The sequence below is a fragment of the Salminus brasiliensis genome, chromosome 12 (genome assembly GCF_030463535.1).
Source record: "Salminus brasiliensis chromosome 12, fSalBra1.hap2, whole genome shotgun sequence".
Taxonomy (NCBI): Eukaryota; Metazoa; Chordata; class Actinopteri; order Characiformes; family Bryconidae; genus Salminus; species Salminus brasiliensis.
This window is the reverse complement of record NC_132889.1, coordinates 12,151,159-12,171,355: the sequence shown is the minus strand read 5'-3', so window position 1 is coordinate 12,171,355 and position 20,197 is coordinate 12,151,159. Positions and strand designations below refer to the sequence as shown.

General features: G+C 39.4%; 1 protein-coding gene across 11 annotated transcripts in view; it reads left to right on the top strand.

The window, feature by feature from the left end:
• The window catches only part of cep112 (centrosomal protein 112), a 161,090-nt gene that overhangs the window by 13,429 nt on the left and 127,464 nt on the right, over positions 1–20,197 (top strand). For 10 of the 11 annotated variants that reach the window (XR_011980728.1, XR_011980727.1, XR_011980730.1 and 7 more), the window contains exons 5-8: positions 4,921–5,005; positions 7,742–7,819; positions 12,545–12,592; positions 12,735–12,812. Coding sequence is in view for 5 of the 11 variants with exons in the window: in XM_072694213.1 (XP_072550314.1) it covers positions 4,921–5,005; positions 7,742–7,819; positions 12,545–12,592; positions 12,735–12,812 (289 nt within the window). In the remaining 6 variants the exon portion in view is untranslated. The remainder of the gene's footprint in view (positions 1–4,920; positions 5,006–7,741; positions 7,820–12,544; positions 12,593–12,734; positions 12,813–20,197) is intronic. The other variant, XM_072694215.1, reaches the window with a different exon arrangement.

Sequence of the window (20,197 nt, the reverse complement as noted above, 5' to 3'; positions counted from 1 at the left end):
CCACTCTCTCCCCAAGAGGAGGTGGGCTGCTAAATAGGCGGTTTGGGTAATTGTCATTATTCCACTGTTTCTCGTGTGAACCTCCCCTCCACTGGCTTTCATCCCCCGCTTTTTCTTTTTTCTCATTTTTTTCTCTTGCGCACTTTGTTTAAGCCCCCGCTTACATTGGACATCTGGGTCCAGAGTGAGCGCATGAGAACTTTAACCAGAAACGTATCTATTGCCAAGCGCAACCGTAGCAACAACAGCACAGTGGCCAGACTTAAAAGAATTGGGTGATATGTTTGCTGTAAGGGTATCTTTTTTATTATTGTTGTTGTAATTTTAGTTTTTGCATTATTATTAGCATTAAATGTTGCAAAATGCACATAGTCCTGTGACAATCCTTCACTTGTCCCAGCTTCACTGTTTCAGATCAGTATTCCTTTGGAGCCTTTAACTGATGATTTTATGTTTTTTTTTTTATAATAAACATTTTTAACTTTGACCATAATGGCTATCCTAGTGTTTTGTGCTTATCATACAGCCCTATTCTGTGCCCTTTCCAAGGTCTAACTTAAGAGGAGGTTGTCCACTCTGGCCTTGCCACCAGGTGCAAGGCTTCTGAAGTGAAAAGGGGCGGGGGTCTTTAATGCCCTGGGGAGGAGGGTGCGCGTATGTTTCCTCTCAGAGACGCAGTCTGGGCCCAATATCAGCACCTGGAGGTCAAGACACTTTAATCAAGCCGCTGGGCCCACACCTTGCCACTTCTGCGCAGACCTGGCCCCTCAGAAACACTTTGATCTGCCCGGCCTCAGCCCTCTCCCGCATCTGATTCAATTATCCCCGTCCACCTGTTAACTGCCAGCCGCCAATCACAATGACTGGCCCTCGTGTATTGCCTCAAAGGAGTGTGTGTCTGTGTGTGTCTGTGTGTGTCTGTCTGTGTAGGCCTGTTACAATGATATTTTTCTGGGCAATAAATGATCAAAACCATGTTATTGTCATTTTAAGACAATATTGTATGTTATATTTATAATTTATTTATTATATTTATTTCATTAGCACCTTTTTATGCTAATAATATATATTTCTTTTTTTTACTTTTAGTTGTTACAAATGACTGGAATTGGGACATGAAAAATCTATATTGTACATAAATAAAACATGACTAAAATAAAACCCTTAAGTCGGCATTCCAGCTCATTCAAGTTAATGGACTCTGCTCACTCATACAGTCAAAAATGTTCCCATATCCAAATATTATAAATACAGGCCAATCTCTTTTTGTTCTGTTAGTGGCTGTGTTCTGATGCTCAGTATAGTGAGTGATAGACTCTCAGTGTGTATCTAGTTAGTGGTGTAAAGTCTTTACTCAGTTTGCCCCAAGAAGCATGTTAGTTTTACAAGTTTTGCAGTAGCTTCGACTGAGTCAGATATGGTTATGGTTAGCGCGTGATGGCTCAGAACCTTTTTTAGACTGCTTGTTGTTTCATAACAGATTTAACACGCATCACAAGGCAGGTTAAATGTTTTTTGCATTGTAATACAAGTTATGAATGAGTAAACGATGTGAAAGACGCCACCACTACCTGTCACAGTCCACTGTGTGCGCATGAAGGCACTATTATTGAGGTATTGCTCATTGCGTGCACTGCACTCTTTTCCTACACGATAGATGTCGCTGTCTGCTCACAGACTCTACCTCACCTCCAACAGAGAGCAGACAAGAGAACAGAACAGCACGCCTGGCTAAAATATACACTAATAAACACAATGGGCAATATTGAAGTCATATCATATCATAGCAATAATGATCAAGGTCATGTTCATATATTGTACTATACAACTATATTGAAACATTATTATCTTGACAGGCCTGTATGTATGTATGTTTCCGTGTGTTTGTTTTTTGGACAAAAGATCACTCACTTATCATAGATAGATTTGGCAAGATGCATTAGATGGTTAGCACGGACTGTTTTAGAAAACAGTCAGTTTCTTTTTATCGGTGGCATTGCTCTGGGTTCAACAGTTAATGGAAAAGACACAGCAGAATGTCCTCGTTTTCAAACTGCCTAATCTTGATGAGATTTTAGAAATTTGACTTTAAGGGCCCATATAGGTTATTACAATAAGCTCAGATGATTGTTTTAATACAGTAACATTGTTGCATATGTAGGCTTCATTCCCCCCCCCCCCCCCCCCCCACCTTACAAAACGTCGGCCTATTATCTAGTTTAGATTCTGCAGATCATGCAATACTTACATATTTGTCTTTAGTGTGAGCTTTAAATATGAAGCTAAGAGGCTTGAGTAAAAAGACTGTCATGATGCATACATTCGCTGTATCGACAAAAATCGACACCTGCTTATTTATTGTTTCTGAAATCAAGAGTATTAAAAAAAACAAAGAGTATCTGGTTTTGTTGGAGTAGTTGGCTTTCTACTAGATTTTGGAGCATTGCTGTGAGGATTTTATTTGACTGTGAGGACAGGATGTTAAATGATCTGCACTTCACCTCATCCCCAACTCCACAACTAAGTATTGGATGAAGCACCATCATAGAGAACCAGAGAACACCATTTCGCTGTGCATTAGGCTTGGTGCCAGTAGGTTCATTTTTAGCTCTAGGATGTCCTATACTATTGGCAGTACTTCTCTATGGTGACTGGACAAGCTGTGTGTTTGCATTCGCACATCGGTGTCAGCAATGTGTGCAACTTAAAGTAGCTGAATGCATTAATTAGAAGGCATTGAAAAAAAACACTACACTTTATTAAAAATGAGACATTTTCTACGTATGTTATAAATATACTAGCAAGGTAGAAATAGACAAACATAATAGATATAACATTGGCCTGGATCATCAGTTAATTTTCCCATACATGGATTATGTCTAGTTTTGGATCAAACTGCAATGCCAGTAGTGATTCACTCTTGAGAATGCTTTTTAATCTATGTTTTGGCCTAATTGATGTCTGGGAGACTGGCCATATCTTTTTTAGGTTTTTGAGGGTTGAATATTATTTAGTAATGTATTTGCATTATTATTTATGTCCAGTGTATTTTGATTTCTTATTCAAGTAAAACTGAATGGACACAATTTAAGTACCATGTATACATTTACATTTAAGGCATTTAGCAGACGCTCTGGATAAGAGTGCTAAATGCCTTAAATGTAAATGTAAATTTACTGACTTGCTATTTACCCAAGAATAACTTTAGCTATTTTGAATAGGCTAAAAATGTAAAGATACCTCTAAGTTTAGACACCACTAAACACAAGTCAATAAGGTGACCACTAAATCGCTATTCGCCCAAGTATTCTCGGAAGAGATGGGTCTTCAAGACAGCGTTGAAGCGAGTGACTCTGCCGTTCAGACACATGTACTGCACATGTATATGTGCAATAACATTTAAAAAATAATATTCCTGTGTGTTCTAGCTTAATAGCTCCCCTTTTTTTATCTGGGTGCTGTAATACTATATGTGGTGTATATATTGTCACTGTCTTCTTCGAAATGGCATCTTTACAGGGAAAGGAAAAAACCTTTTTAACTTTCAGTGGAAATCAATGTCGGAAGATTTCAATCCATGTCATTTTGGAGCAGTTCTGTTGGTCTATTAATCATAAACATTTGATTTGATGTACAGTGACACCAGGTCTGATCCGTAAAATCTGAACACTAAGCAAGCTGACCTGGACGAGTACTTTTAAAGAGTGTGTTTTAATAAAGACACAAAAATCTTAAGGAAGTGATTATATTTCATACAGTTTTGAAACCTTCCTGTCTTGTTAATTCGCCTAACTAGGGATTACTTTAATGAGTTGATGTTAGTGTTAAGCATTTGTAATTAGCTCATGAGACTGCGCTTTAATTAGCCTCCGAATCGTATTTGCCTTGCCTGTCAAACTTGGCGCCTTTGCTTTAAACTCAGGTTAATGTCTGAAGTTCTTTTTGCTGCCCTTAGCATGATTGACAAAACTGTAGTAAACTCATAACTGTTGTTTGATATTTGATTGTTTATGATAGTATTAGAGAATATTAGCTGAATTCCAACACCCAACAAATCGCTTTACATAAACATGACAGGGTATCGCTGCTGCGTTTTAAAGTAACTGAAGCTGAATGATTGGGGAGGTCAGTCATACTGCAAAATAATATGTTAAACACACTATGAAATGTTTCACTATAAAAACTTATTTACCACCGAACCATATGAAGCGATCCAGAATGTCACATTATATACTAATCCATCTCAAAATTGTATATTCCTTACATGTACAAACACAAAGATCAGGTCGGACCAGTATTTTAATCTGCTGATACTCAGCATTAAGATACTCTGATCAGACTGTGTGCAAAGGAAGAAAAAAAATGCAAAAGTGTGTATTTTTTTAATTATTTTACATTGCCATGTACCATTGGAAACATGACAATATAAGATCCCTTACCATGATATTTATGATAAACAAAACACTTCATGTAAACTTTTTGTAGTTATGTTATAGCATTTTTGAAGAACTTTCTCCCAGAAGTTGCCCCTTTTTTTTCTTCAATAAAAAGATCTGAGACAAAACATGCCGTAAAATAGGAGAACCTAAATTGTGTATATTTAGACCTCAGTTTTCTGTTAGATTTATTTAAAGATGTTTATACACTTGTGAAAACTCGAATACGTGTCATCCCCAGTAGGTGTGCGGAGTCTGTATGTAAAAGGTGCAGGTGGCTTTGTGGAATTGGCTATGGTCATGTTGTTTTGAGCAGCGTTGTGGTGATACTGGGATATTCTGGCTGTTTGTTTCTTTGACTCTTTTGTGAACCATGCAGATGTTTGGAAGGCCTGATGTCCAAAGAGAACAGTTTCCATTATAGGAAGTTCTGAGAAATATAATAAAACCTGTTTTTTTGTTTTGTTTTGGGTTTTTTTTGCAGGAGAAGGAATCTTTTCAGTGACAAGTCTCCATCCAGACCCTTGTCGTCTAGTCCTCTCAAACGCACTACAAACGAGGACAAGCTGGTGAGCAGTTTTTTTTAAAGAAATGAGAAAAAAGCTGACTAGCATCCATTCTAGTTAGTGAACATATTTACAGCTTTGTACACAGGTAAAATGATACCATAACATTGTATTCCTGCATTTCTGTTTGATAGCTCAAAACAGCATAGACAAAGGTTATAAATGACATTCTGCTATAACAAACTTTGGTTATAACATGCTGTTGCGGAAACTTTACTGATACAGTCACTAACCTGAGGCCACTGTGTTAAAAAGCAATTCCAACTTGATACATATTTTCCGTCGTTTATCATCAATTTATCAATTTTGTCTGGTGGAAATGGGTTAAATAGCATCTAATCTAAGGTCTACACCACAGAATTCTACATTAGATTAAAGGGTAGTGAAGGCTTGAAACATTTTTTATGGTATTTGTATTTGTATTTGTTCTGATCATTTTTTTTTAAGCCAGGAAAGAGGCATGTGGCATGTGGACGGAAAATATGTATTAAGTTGGAATTGCTTTTTAACACAGTGGCCTCAGGTTAGTGACTATCAGTAAAGATCATAGATTTACATGTTGTATTGCTTTTGTTAGTTTGTTTGTTTATTGTCTTCTGGCAAGTGTACCACAGTTTTACCATTATCAACAATAGAGTAAATATAATTTTCTTTGCCTGGGTTGACAAGTTTTTCTACAGCAGACTTCAAAAGTCTTGCATCGTTCTGAAGATGTTGCCAATTCCAAATTCTGAATTTCTGAATGGCAAAAATCTATGATTTTTAAAGCTGCTTAACTTTAACATCACCTGTTTTAGTGTACTGCAACACTGCCGAATATACTTATACCTTTTTGTCAAAGCTTGCTGGTTTATTATAGGCATTTTAAGAGATGATTCTTTGTTGGTCTTATGGGGTCAGTTCAGTGCACAGCAACATTAGCTTACATGTATGTATTTTGACTTGTTAACGACCTTGTGATTCCAAACCTCTTTTAGCATCTTGGAAAACAATATACACAGAGGAAAAACTAACAGGGGATTTGTTCTTAATCAGTTAACGAGACTATTCCACTAGTAAGCATTGCTATTGCTAGTCTATATGATTGTAACTGCAGACATTGTTGTTGGTGTCTGAGGACAGAACAGTGCAGGGCATGTCAGTACAACATTATGTCCATATCAACTAATAAGTGAAGCTTTTACTGTGTTGCCGCGGTCCTGTTAGCAAGTCCTGCACCCATGAAATGTCCAAGGGCTTCAGAGAGTTTCTGAGCTGTTCAGAGGTGTACATTCTAATATTGTAAACAAGTTAGTTGGTAATATCCAAGTATGAGGTTGGAGGCAGCAATGCTTGCATTCCATCTTTCTGTGGTCAGATTGTTTGGATCAGTGTTGCTAATGGATGAAAATGTGTCCAAATAACATTCCCTGACATTCTTGCTGAGTTTGTCTCTGTATGGTATCCTCCCATACATGTTTCTTCTTCTCCAGTTTTATTGCATTCAATGCTACCAAGGATTACAACAGTAACGTAAGTGACTGCCAAAAAAACGACTGGCCATGGATGGAAATTCTTGTCAAAGTACCCCAAAGCGTTTATCAATAAATGTATTTGCTCAGAAAGTCGCAAGCTTATTGCGGTGAATCCCACTGAAATGAATGTAATTTTCCTTGTGAAAATTCGCAGACAGAAGGAACTTTTATGTCTTGCTGTGGGAGACAAGCATTTAATTTTTTTACACCTTTACACACATGTTCATGTGATGGTAAATCTGATTTGGTTTGATGTGGCCATGGCTTAAGGGTGAGATTTCATTAATGATCATTAAATCTGATCATAGAGTCCTTCATGAAAACTGTTCTGGAACCATATAGCAACAGATAAAATTCATTGGATGAGGCTACTTATCTACTCCCAAATAGTTAATCCTGAAAAAGTTTGATACTCTGCTTCTCTCTAGTTATGTGTCGTGTTCGAAAAGCTGTGCAGTCTGAGAAGCAGCTGACCAGCTGCTCATGTTGATTAATTCTTGCTCTGGCTGAGCTGAAAGGACTACAATTGCCATAATTTTGAACTGGCCTTTTTAAAGAGCATTCCACACCAAATCCATAATTCAATGAGATCCTTTACTTTGAAGTCAGTTTGGAGGGACTTGGCCAGTACTCCCCAAGCATTCTGCAGCTGGCCGAAATGAAGAAGTGAAAAGTGAATTAGTGATCATGCAATAAGGTGCCTTCAGAGTGACTGTCCAGACAAAAAGGGTTTTAGTATTTTAATATGTTCTTATATTTGTGTGTGTGTGTGTGTGTGTGATCTATTTATAATGTTTCCGTGTTAAAATGGGTAAATATTCTTTATTTCACCCCTTTGACATGCCAACTCTCATTACATGCCATCTCTCATAACTCTCATTACTCTCAGGCAACTGACAGTAGAGACAAAGGAAAATAAATGTTTGCATAATGGCTTATTAATATCATGTAACAATCCATCCCTTTTCAAAAATGTATACGGTCTAACATGTACATGTTTCTCATTAAGGTGTTTAAAATGAGATTAGTCCTGTCTAGTTCTCTGTAGATGTGGTAAATTGTCATCAGTAGGGGGTCTTTTAAATCTTGCCCTAGAGACTATTACAGCACTGCAGATGGATGTGAGTAGGCAAATGAAGCAATGGTCCAATTGTTAAATTTCAACATCGTTAAGTAAGTATAGTGTCTCTCTATGTCTCTCACTTTCTCTCACTGTATTTTCCAGGATGACCGACACAGAAAGCAGCCTGTCTCCTCTGAGGATAGTGACCTTGAAGCCCGGCTCAACAGCTGGAACCTTGGGGTAACTTGAGCCGTTTTGAGTCAGTGGAAAGTCTGCTAGTAGTTCACTTTGACCTCTTCATATCTATGTATCTTGATCTCTGGTTCCCTGTTGCATTTTCACAAGTATCTGTAAATGTTTCCATGTTGGCAGTTACGCTTCTTATGACCACTTCAACAATGCCGTGGAACACATTTGAACTTATGCCTTTTCTGAAATTAATGCTATTAGTGATCCTCTCGTTCACATGCCCTCACTCTCTCTCTACTGTTGCTCTTCTTCAGTATTCACAGCCTGTGTTCCTGCTATAGTGAAATGGTTTTGATTGATTGCATTATATTCACAATTGATGGCTGTGTATTGGAGGAAGCCAGACTGCAGTGGATTTTACTGGGCCTAATTGCTTAAGACATCGGCTTTCAGAGTTCAGTGGATCAAAGTGTTTGAAGCTTTGCAGGCCTCTGTCGGACTCAAGCTTCTTTTAGTAGCCTTTGCTCTCTCGCTCTCTGGCTCGCTCACTCTCTCTCTCTCTTTCTCTTGCTCACTGTCTCTCAAAGAATCTGATGCAATTCTGTTGCCAGGCTGAACGCAAAACCTTTGCAGAAATGCAAAAAACACTGGGCCACTGGATTTTTTTTATTTTATTTTTTTTCCCCGGTGCTGACCCAGAAGGTCTTTTGCTTCTTCTCCCTTATCAGAGTGTTGGGCATGCAGAGCAGGGAGGCGATAAGCAGCCAGCCCACATGCTGCTGCCGGGGGTGTTTACACGTGCAGCTCGGGTCCATGCTGGAGTAATCTCCTGTCGCATCAGGCTCGAACGTGAAGCTCCGCACTTCGCTACTCCGGCCTGGAGACGGCAAGATAACAACCGGCCGTCTGGCACAGCCGGGTCAGGCAGGATCTATGCAGCCCTCCACTCGAAATGTAGAGAGGGATAGGGCCGTTTGTGTTTAAGAACTGATTAGGGATCAAACTGATTTGCGATCTGTCTATGCCAGGCAGAGCCACCAGACAACAGATCTAAAGATGGTGCTCAACTAGACTGCTCTAATGCAAAGCATCTCAATACTTTCAGTTTCTTGTTTTTTTTATTAGAGAGCAATCAAGCTCCAGAGTTTGTGACGTCGCTTATTAGGGATGGTTCAGGGAACATGAGTTCCAGTTTTACCGCAGCTTTTACTTTTTACAGTAATAATTCCCTCAATCTGGTCACAGAGCTGCAGTGAAAAGACACAGACTGATCAGCTGTCTGTCACATGAACGGAGTGTTCTGATAAATTGTTACAGTTTTAAACACAGTACCACAAGTGCCATAAGGCAACGCATCAAGCACTGCTGCAGAGACACAAGTGTGGACACAAGTAAAGCATAATGAAAGAAAACACAGGCTGATCGTGTCAAAATAAAAATTACTTTAACAAATGCAGTAACACAAAATCCAAAAATTTTATTGATTTAGTAAACTGGGTAGGGTTTTCTTTATGACTTTTTCTTTTTTGAAACGACTCATATGGTTTTGTATAAATAAAGTGATCACATTAGAGTTGGTGGACTTTTCTAGTTCTTCTAGTTCTCATAAGCATATGGCATTATATGCTTTTATATTCTAAGCATATTTGGCCTAAGAAATCCCAAATGTTGTCCCTTAACTATCTCAATCTGAGATTGGCTTAGCTTAACCCACTGTATGACGTTACATGTCACTCTTTTTTCTGTTCTGATTGTAAATCTTCTCACTGATGTGTTTGATTTTAGAGTAAGCGTTTACAGTAAGGTTAAAGAAGTGTTGTTATACAAAGCATGGACCAGCAGCACACTCTCCTTCCCCCTCTCTCATGTACATTTTATCTTTGTCTCTATCTTTTTTTCTTTATCATATGGACTGCAGAGACATTCCTAAGGCTTAGTGAACCATCTGATTTTGGAGCTGCTAAATCAGAAAATACAAAATAAGGGCTGAAAATCAACAGTTTATTCCGTTTAAAGCTACACAAATCAGACATTATCTCAGGGCAGGTGAAGTGAATGACATCATCTGCTACAGTGTTACCTGTTAAGGTGTTGAATATAGACAGTAGCCAGCAAATGAACTGTCAGTTCTGTAAGTTGATTTAAGGGCAAGAATAAGGACTTGGAGCTATTCTAGCATGGGCCAAATTGTGATGGTTAGATGACTGGGTCATCCTAGATACAGGCTGCTGCTCACTATGCTACAGGTTATAGAGTTGAAGACACCAAGACAAGCAAAGCCTCAATATTCAGTACTGATTATTCTCACTGACTCATATGGGCAGTTTATGGATGGGACAGGTTTTGTCCTTGAGTCTATAATAGGCCTCACAGATTCATATAAATTTTAAAGGCGCCATAGAATGCATTTATTTAATACATTGGGTTATTCTTGCAGTATAAATAGTAAGTATCTGACTTGGTTGGGACAAAAAATGACCAGATGTATTTTATATGCCCGTTAAAACCATGTTCTTTTGCTTCAGAACGAAAGCTGATTTTTTCTGATTTATTTATTTATTTATTTTTTAATTGCCCAATTTACATCACTGTGACTGCTCAGTGAGGCCACATGACATTTGCATAGCACTATAAGATGTAATAGTGTAAAGAATAATATATATATATGTATATGTAATTATACCAGAGTCTTCCTAGTGTTGCTGTCTTCCTGGTGTCTTCTCACATTGTGTGGTTAGCTAGCCAAAGAGACAACTTTCTTTATCATAAGGAAGTGGGCAATGGAAGGAAGAGATTGTCTGTCTGCTGGAGTTAGCTTTTAGCGTAGCACAGATACATACTTGCTTTTCTAGCTTTAGAGTCCTTGCCTCGAGTTACCCTTTCACGATCAATGACGCAGGAAAATGTTGTGTTGAGGTTTTGGAATTGGGCCATTTTCCAGCTGTTTGTTTTTCTTCTTCTTTGTTTTAAAAGAGAGGACAGCAGTTTCCTCTCCTTATGCAGCTATGCCACGATAAATACAATATTCCGTTCTGGAACTCTCTTAAATCTTTCACTCTGTTGCGGTCAAAGCTTGGTGACAAACCTATTCTAATACAAGACCGATTGTGAGGCAGAGATTGCGAGGGTGGGCTGAGTGAGACAGGATATGGATGTGACTGTTTAATCTTCACTATTTAAAAGTCATTCTTTGCTTTTTTCCCCTGAAAGTGGTCTTTTGAAGTCTTTTTTTTCCCTTAACCCCCACTTTTGTGTTAGTACCACAACAGAGAGTTTCATTCTGTCTCACTGTCTGTCTGAGCAGTGGTTTCAATGACTTTCAAAAGTACTCTGTTCTCCTTTAGTCCAGGTTTTCTTCCATGCAGTCAAATCAAAATGCCAAGACGTGTCCGTGTCTGTGTGTGTTTGTTTGCCTCCAAAATGTCCTGACTTAGAAGTAGAAAACCCATAGAAAAGCAGGTGTAGCCTAGAGCCAAGAGTGTGGTAGAAATAGGAATGTTAATGGAAACAAACAGCAGTTTCTAAAACAGAAGTTCAAAAACGTATCCCTGTTTAGACCTGGTAACTTCATGTGACTAACTGGAGATATACAATATCCAGATACTAGTCAGACTGAAATGTTGCTGTGTGTAACAGAATTTGCGAAACCGCTTGTTTGCATGTCAATTGTTTTGGTTGTACTCAAGTGTCTAAGACTCTCCAGTGGTTTAAGCGATCAGATTTGTATCTGTTTTAAATATGTCTTGGGTGCATTTACACTTGCATTCATAAGTGGCTTGGCCTTATCCAGATATAAGTCTAATAACCAAGATGGTTAAAGTGGCCAGGTGTAAATGGGGGCAAGGATACAGAAAAAATGGCACTCTTGTGCAAGACCTGATAGACCACCAGAACTTTATGAAATCACTTAATGCTTTCATTTCTGAAAATAAGCTCCACTCTCACTTAAGATCTAAAAAATCCCACAAGTGTTTGTTTCTTTTCTTTTCTCAGCTTTGTCTTCCTACAATGAAAAGAAAAGAAACACTTGTGGGATTTTTCAGATCTTAAGTGAGAGTAGAGCTTATTTTCAGAAATGAAAGCTTTGAGTGATTTGATGAAGTTTTGACAAGTATCAAAATCATCAAACAAAATACATACAAAATCAAAAAGAAAATGAATGATGTTGAGATCTAGACTGAGGTGGTTAGTCCATCCAACAGTGGAACAGTGGTGTTCTTAGCATGATGGACTAACCACCTCAGTCTAGATCTCAACATCATTCATTTTCTTTTTGATTTTGTATGTATTTTGTTTGATGATTTTGATACTTGTACTTATTGTCACGCAAAAACTTTGTATCTTCATTTTTACAGTTTCACTTTTAGTGAAAATATTGTGATTCTGTGTGTGTGTGTGTGTGTGTGTGTGTGTGTGTGTGTGTGTGTGTGTGTGTAAACTCTTGCCCAAGCCAGTACAAAGACACCTTGCACATTATGGATACTGTTGACGAAAGCCAAAACTCAGAGGGAAGGGGGGGGGGGAGGTTTAAAAAAGAAACGGAAATGGGTTAGCCACACACAATGCCTTGAAGTGACCTGTGGTATTCTTTTGAGTAAACACCCAGAGTTTAGGGAAGAGCGTGTGTTTAAGTGTCATCCTTTGAAGTTGGCCTAGATTGTTTATGATAAATAAATGAAGTCCAGAGTGGGAGGGGAAGTTTTGGAGGGCTGGAGGAGGTGTATTGCCAAGAGAGAAGGGGAGTTAAGGCCTTGTTGCATTGTTTTATTTTCGCAGATTGAACATCCCAGGTATTTGCGCGAGAACCCTATTCCCTTGTCTCCGGTAAGTGCCAAAACTCCCTAGTGGAAGAGGGTCGGGAAAAGAGGTTGTTTTGATCCTTTCCAGTGAACTCACCCCTCTCTCTCTCTCTTATATTCTTTCTCTCTCTCCCTCTCTCGCTCTCTTGTCTGTCTGTGTTTAATAGATTTACCCCAAGTCAAGCCTAGGAAAAAGTACCTCCTGTACTGATGAGAGGGCCTCAGTTTTCAAACCAGATAAGGAGGTAGGCACCATAAACTAATGAAGCCCACTGTATTTCTCAGACTTTCTTTGGAGGAAGAAGTGCAAATCTGAGCATGATACATGAACTGCTCTTCATGAAATAGTGATGAGGAATGTGTTTCAGCTGCATATAAACAAGCACCTGTCCACTAATACCTCATTTGCAACCAATATGTTAATTTCCCTTACATACAGAACACTTACATACATTTACATGAACTCAAGTGCGGCCCAGTTAAAAGAAATACATTGAGAATCCTCCCAGCCACAATTTGTTTTTATTTAATAAATGCTTGCAAAATCTGTCATGATTGTGATTTCTCAGGCATGCATGTTCCTTGGTGGAATTGGTAGAGTTCAGTTAAATTTGTACATAGTACGATCATTGTGCAAGTTTAATTTAAATGTTTATATTTAATATGTCACGGAAAATAAGAATTTATTTAGATATGGCAACATTGCGTTGACGATGCTGAAACGATATAAACAATACTACAGATTACCATAAAGTGTGTGTGTGTGTGTGTTTGTGTGTGTGTGTGTATATATATATATATATATATTAAGGGGACACTCAAATAACACATCCTAGATCTGAATGAATGAAATATTCTCATTGAATACTTTGTTCTGTAAAAAAGTTGAATGTGCCGACAACAAAATCACACAAAAATCAATGGAAATCAAATTTATTAACCAATGGAGGCCTGGATTTGGAGTCACACACAAAATTAAAGTGGAAAAACACACTACAGGCTGATCCAACTTTGATGTAATGTCCTTAAAACAAGTCAAAATGAGGCTCAGTATTGTGTGTGGCCTCCGCATGCCTGTATGACCTCCCTACAACGCCTGGGCATGCTCCTGATGAGGATCTCTTCCCAGACCTGGACTAAAGCATCCGCCAACTCCTGGACACTCTGTGGTGCAACGTGACGTTGGTGGATGGAGCGAGACATGATGTCCCAGATGTGCTCAATCGGATTCAGGTCTGGGGAACGGGCGGGCCAGTCCATAGCTTCAATGCCTTCATCTTGCAGGAACTGCTGACACACTCCAGCCACATGAGGTCTAGCATTGTCCTGCATTAGGAGGAACCCAGGGCCAACCGCACCAGCATGTGGTCTCACAAGGGGTCTGAGGATCTCATCTCGGTACCTATTGGCGGTCAGGCTACCTCTGGCGAGCACATGGAGGGCTGTGCGGCCCTCCAAAGAAATGCCACCCCACACCATTACTGACCCACTGCCAAACCGGTCATGCTGAAGGATGTTGCAGGCAGCAGATCACTCTCCAAGGCGTCTCCATACTCTGTCACATGTCTGTCACGTGCTCAGTGTGAACCTGCTTTCATCTGTGAAGAGCACAGGGCGCCAGTGGAGAATTTGCCAATCCTGGTATTCTCTGGCAAATGCCAAGTGTCCTGCACGTTGTTGGGCTGTGAGCACAACCCCATTTGTGGACGTCGGGCCCTCATACCATCCTCATGGAGTCGGTTTCTAACCGTTTGTGCAGACACAGGCCCATTTGTGGCCTGCTGGAGGTCATTTTGCAGGGCTCAGGCAGTGCTCATCCTGTTCCTCCTTGCATAAAGGCGAAGGTAGCGGTCCTGCTGCTGGGTTGGTGCCCTCCTACGGCCTCCTCCACGTCTTCTGGTGTACTGGCCTGTCTTCTGGTAGCGCCTCTGGACACTATGCTGACAGACACCGCAAACCTTCTTACCACAGCTCGCAGGATGTGCCATCCTGGATGAGCTGCACTACCTGAGTCACTTGTGTGGGTTGTAGAGTCCGTCTCATGCTACCACGAGTGTGAAAGTAATCAACATTCAAAAGTAATCAAAACATCAACCAGAAAGCATAGGTACTGAGAAGTGGTCTGTGGTCCCCACCTGCAGAACCACTCCTTTATTGAGTGTGTCTTGCTAATTGCTAATAACTTCCACCTGTTGTCTATTCCATTTGCACAACAGCATTGATTGTCAATCAGTGTTTCTTCCTAAGTGGACAGTTTGATTTCACAGAAGTTTGATTTACTATTTTTTTTTTAGCAGTGTCTGTATGTGTATGTGTGTGTATGTGTGTGTATATATAACAACGATAATTAAACACAGGGAGAGCAAAGAGGAAGTTGACAGCAAAACTCTTAAGTTTGCATGTGTGTGTGTGTTTTTTTTTTTATCAGATTTGATTGTCTGCAACTGTGATAAATAAGAGCTCAGATGTTGCAATTTTCTAGGTCATTTGAGGATTTCTGTTGGACAGAAATGTACTGAACTTTCTAACATGATTCAGTTTCACTTTGTACTAAATGTTTCTAGCATGGCTGCTGTGAACACCTTTTATTCAAGCTTGCTGAGGTTTGTTATCTGGCGAGACTGCTGCACTTAACTAAGCGACAGATGACAGTTGGGTGCTTTTAATATTCATGTGAAAAGCACTGAAAGAACGTTTGGCTTACAACTCCATACACCTTGGCGAAACCCATCCCTACTCCTCCAGTTTTTGCTTGTTTTTGAGACACTGATCCCAAACGGCCTTTTAAGAGACTCACAAGAAAAAAGATGCTGTTGTGATGACAGTTTTTTTTTTTCTTTTTTTTTTCTTTTTTTTTTCCCCTAAGCTGTTATGTTGGCTTAAGCTTCAAATCCCATAGAGGCAGCTTCGCTTTGATGTCTCTTTTGCTCTCTTGTCTGATACTGTTAAATATGAAACTGGGCATGACCTGCCTAAATCATCCACCCCCTATATTTCCCACCCCTCTCACTTTTCCTTTGGAACAGAGCTGCTCTTAGTTGAGTCACTACCCAGCCTTTGACCCATCCAAAAAAAAAAAAATAAATAATAATAATAATAATAACCCACAGATCACCCAAAAAGAGCACTTGCTATATTTGTCCGAAAAAACCCAGAGATGAGAGGCAGGAGGGCAAAGAAGTGTGAATGCTGCATGCAGACTCCAAGAAATAAACTTCCTCTGGAGTGCTTGTTGTGAAGCGTGATGCAGGCAAAGGTTCCTACAGGAGTTCTTTTAGAGCAATTTGGTTTCCTAAATAATCTTTTAGCTGAGTAATGTTCCTAAAAAACCTCCCAACGAAAGGTTCTTTGAGGAATCAATGGAACCAATTTGTTCTGCTGTATCCTCTTTAGCACCCTGAAGTGTGTACACGCTGTACAGCTAGTATCCCATAAAGGTGTGGCACAGGATAGGAGACCCAGCGGCCCTGTTGTGTTCGTATTAAAGCCAGAGAAAGGTGAGTGAAAAGTTCCTCAGAAGCCACTGGGCTTTCATGAAAGGAAATGGTGCATGACTTGGCTTTTACTGCCTATGATTGAAATGGCAGCGACATATGGGGGTGGGGGTGAAGTTAAGGGAGGCGGGTGAAGTTACACTGCTGCACACAGTTTCCTGTACTCATCTCTAGTCCCACTCCTGCCAAAAAACCCTCTATAGACAGATTAATTCTGCTCCCCTGATTCTTTTCCAGCTTTTTTTCCCTTCTTCAAGAGGGAAGAAAAAATATTTCACTCTTTTGCATTCTCTCGTTTCTCTCTGTGTCTGTCTTACTCACACACTCAGTCTCTTTCATTTCCTCTGACTTGCTTCTTCTCCTCTGATAGTGTTTGAAATTGGCTGGTGGCATGTTATCTTCAAGCGATAGTGTCACCTGGTTTTGGAGCGTTTGTCTGTATTGATGAGTCCTATTATTTTTCCGAGAACAATAAGTGAACAAAAACTTTCAAACTAAGAATGAGTCTGAATGTTTAAATATTTGAGCTGTCAGGAAAGTTCTTATATGCAAATGAGCTATTCTGTAATGTTCTCTAGTTGCTCTATATCAGAGGGCAGAGCAGAACCTGAATCTTAGTTTGTTTGGTCCAAGGAATCCTATCTGTTTGGTTCAAAGAAGGAAGCATAGCGAGACTACTGCAGCCAGCTGAAGGGTATCACACACTGGAACATAGCCTCCACACCTTGCCACACCAACACCAGTATAAACTGTGGTTATAGCGCATAGGACATGGCACAAAAAAGCCAATAAATATTTACTTTCATAGTTTATTAGCAAAATTTACAAACATGCAGTAGAAACGATTATTTGAAATATTCTTTGCCTCAGGAATACGTTTAATTTATGTCACCAACCATCTATTCCATATATTCTAAATGTCTCTGCTATCACATCACTCCTGCCTTGTCCCTACTGCGAGTGCGAGTGTGGGACGTTGCATAAGGTGGACAATGTAGTGCAGTTTATACACTGTAAAAGCGGACCTGGTCTACTATAATAGTACTTCATCAGTGCTGCATCACCTGAACCGAAAGCATCCTCACGTGAACTGCACTTCTCCAAGCAGACTCTGAGCCTCTACAGCGTATAATTACGATTGCTAACTGCTAACACTAGCGTAACGTACAGTATTTCAGATTATTTGTAGCCTGTGTTGAGTCGTTAGTGATTAGACATGAGTAGTAAGACAGCAAATGCATCAAGATCTTACTCATGTAATTTATCCCTCCTCATCTCTCCCTCCCACTTGCGCGCATACACACACACACACACACACACTCCTTTCCCATACATAAGGTAGTAATAATAAATGCAACAGATGGACAAATTCATTTATAACTACATCAATGACTAAATTTGTTAGATTATAGATTTACTGTAGATGATCCCTTTTGTAGCTTTTATACTTTTTGGTATTTATTCTTTAATCTCTTTATTTATTGCAGGGGGTACACCACTTTTTCCTTTTTTAATTAAGAAAAAACTAAGGACAAATAGGCTAACCTATGTTTGTGAAGTTGTATTTCATAGTTTTTATTCCATGCACATCATAAACATTTTAAAGACAGGTTGATTTAAATGGACTTAGTCTGGAGCCAATAAGCCAAATGTTTTAAGCTTTGATCTACTAAAAGTATTGACCTTTTGTGAGAAATAACAGCCAGTTGCTTTCTCATTTTACGAGGCCTTTCATGTTGCATAACACACTATTGATATTGTTGTTAAAAACTATAAAAATATACGTGTGTGTGTGTATGTATATATATATATATATATATATATATATATATATATGTATATGAATTTTTGGAATTAAGCATTCTGGTGATTTTTTTAATTAATTAATCGAGTAAACGGATAAATCACACTTTTTTATATATATATATATATATATATATATATATATATATATATATATATATATATATATATATATGTGTGTGTGATTTATCCGTTTACTCGATTAATTAATTAAAAAATCGCCAGAATGCTTAATTCCAAAAATATTCGATAGTTGCAGCCCTAGTTTGCAGTAAACCAATCAAACAAGACCAATTTAAATAGCTCAACATACAAATGTAGCAAGCGGTTTGTCCAAATTCAACACAAAATGCCACATTTAATGACTACTGCTCTCTCAGAATTATTAAACCTCTTCATGCCAAGTGTCTATAGTACTTAGTTCTGCACCCTTTTGCTGTAATGACCTGCTACAAACGTGCTGCATAGCTAGACACCAGCTTCCTCAGGAATCTTAGCCTGTTCCTCATGGACCGTGGCCCCCACTTCAATAATATTCTATATATAATAGAGTATAATATATTCTATATATAACAGAGTTTGTGTGCAGGAACCGCTGCCTTCAAATCCCAGTCAGGGGACTCTGCAGACCACTCGAGTCCTGGACTTTTGAAACCAAGCCTTGGTGGGCTTTGAGGTATGCTTGGAGTAATTGTCCTGTTGGAGGGGTCAATTACACCCAAGTAAAAGGTGCTGTACATAAGCCATTTAAATTGTTTTTGTTTGATGAACTTCCGATTGTTGAGGCCCAAATTCATAGCGACAACATGCAGAGCAGAAAATCGTTTTCTGACTAGCTCATTTTAACCCTGCTGTGTAAAGATGCCACTACATTTGCCGATTTGAATGAAGTGTGTTTATTGCACAGTGCTAGAGTTTAAGCATATTAGCCTGCTAGTGTTACAGACAGCTCCACTACGCTGTCCTCGCTAGCACTGTTTAACTTTTAGCAGATGTTGTGGTTAGATGCTGCTGTATCCCTCCCTGTTCTTGTAGCACACCCCGCTCCTCAGACACCGCCTCCACACACCTTTGTTAGCCACACTGCCTAACATGCTTTGTCAAATATGCTGAGAGGGCGGGAGACCGACATATGTGAAGGGTGGATATTCCCTTTAAAGACTTTAGGCAGACTGCCTTGCTCTTTGTAAATTTTAAGCCACATGTCCCCTAACATGGATTTGTGGTCCCAGTCTGGGTTTACTGTAGAAGAGAAGGAATATTTTCAAGGAATGCTTTCCAAATGTGAATATGCCTATAACTGTCTCACTTAAACTTGTTTTAACCAGGTCGTTATGTTGAACTATTCTGAACTATTGCAGGTAATTTTTGGCCATGTTTATTTATTGCTTAGAAAAAGCAAAAGTAGAAAATAGAAAGGTTTTTTTAAATCACCTTAATATCAGGATCATCTTAACTAAAGATAGATATAGAGCATAGAGCAATATATAAATAGAGTGCAATGTACAGTATTTAAAAATCATCTTTGTGCATTTTTTTCCTGAGCAAGTATACACTTTGGCATGGGCCAAAAGAAGCAAGTAGATGTATCTCTTGGTGTTGCTATGGTATTCCAGGTGGTTTCTATGGTTTTTGCAATGCACAGGATTTTCTTCCACACAAGAAGGGGTCCCTGACTGCAAGAGCTGTAATGACTCCTGGCTTACAGTGCATGTTATAGGTTTCCAGCTCAAAGCTTTCCTTTATCTTTTCTTTTTTTTTATAAGTGTGTGTATCTTTGAACAACACGCACCAATATCACCCTATAGTAATTAGCTACATTACGCCTCACTGTGTGAGTCTTTTGATGCTGTTAGAGAATGATCAACATGTTCAGGTGTTCTCAGCAGGTGGTCTCCTCACATCACATCTCCTTCGCGCCGGCCTCCTTTTCACAGGAAATATAACTGCCATCCAGTGCCTGCTTTTGTTCACCGGGCAAGCCTAATCCATTTGATTACAGCACACCTACTGTAGCATCCGTAATTAATGGACAAGGCAGCGAAAGGGAAGGTGGTTACGGGCTGAATTGTTCTCATCTGGGTCGAACTTTTGAAGTCCTCACATTTGTTGAAAGACAGGGCTCCCACTTTGCGAAGCTTGTGTGCTTGTGCGGTGTAATGCATGCTGTATGCTTGGGTGCGCTGCATGTGTCTGTCCACTAGTGGGAGACACTGAGGTGTGTGTGTGTGTGTGTGTGTGTGTGTGTGAGTGTGAGTGTGAGAGAGTGTGTGTGAGAGAGAGCGCGAGAGAGAAAGTGAGAATTGTCAGTGTGTGGACTGCACTCGGCTGGC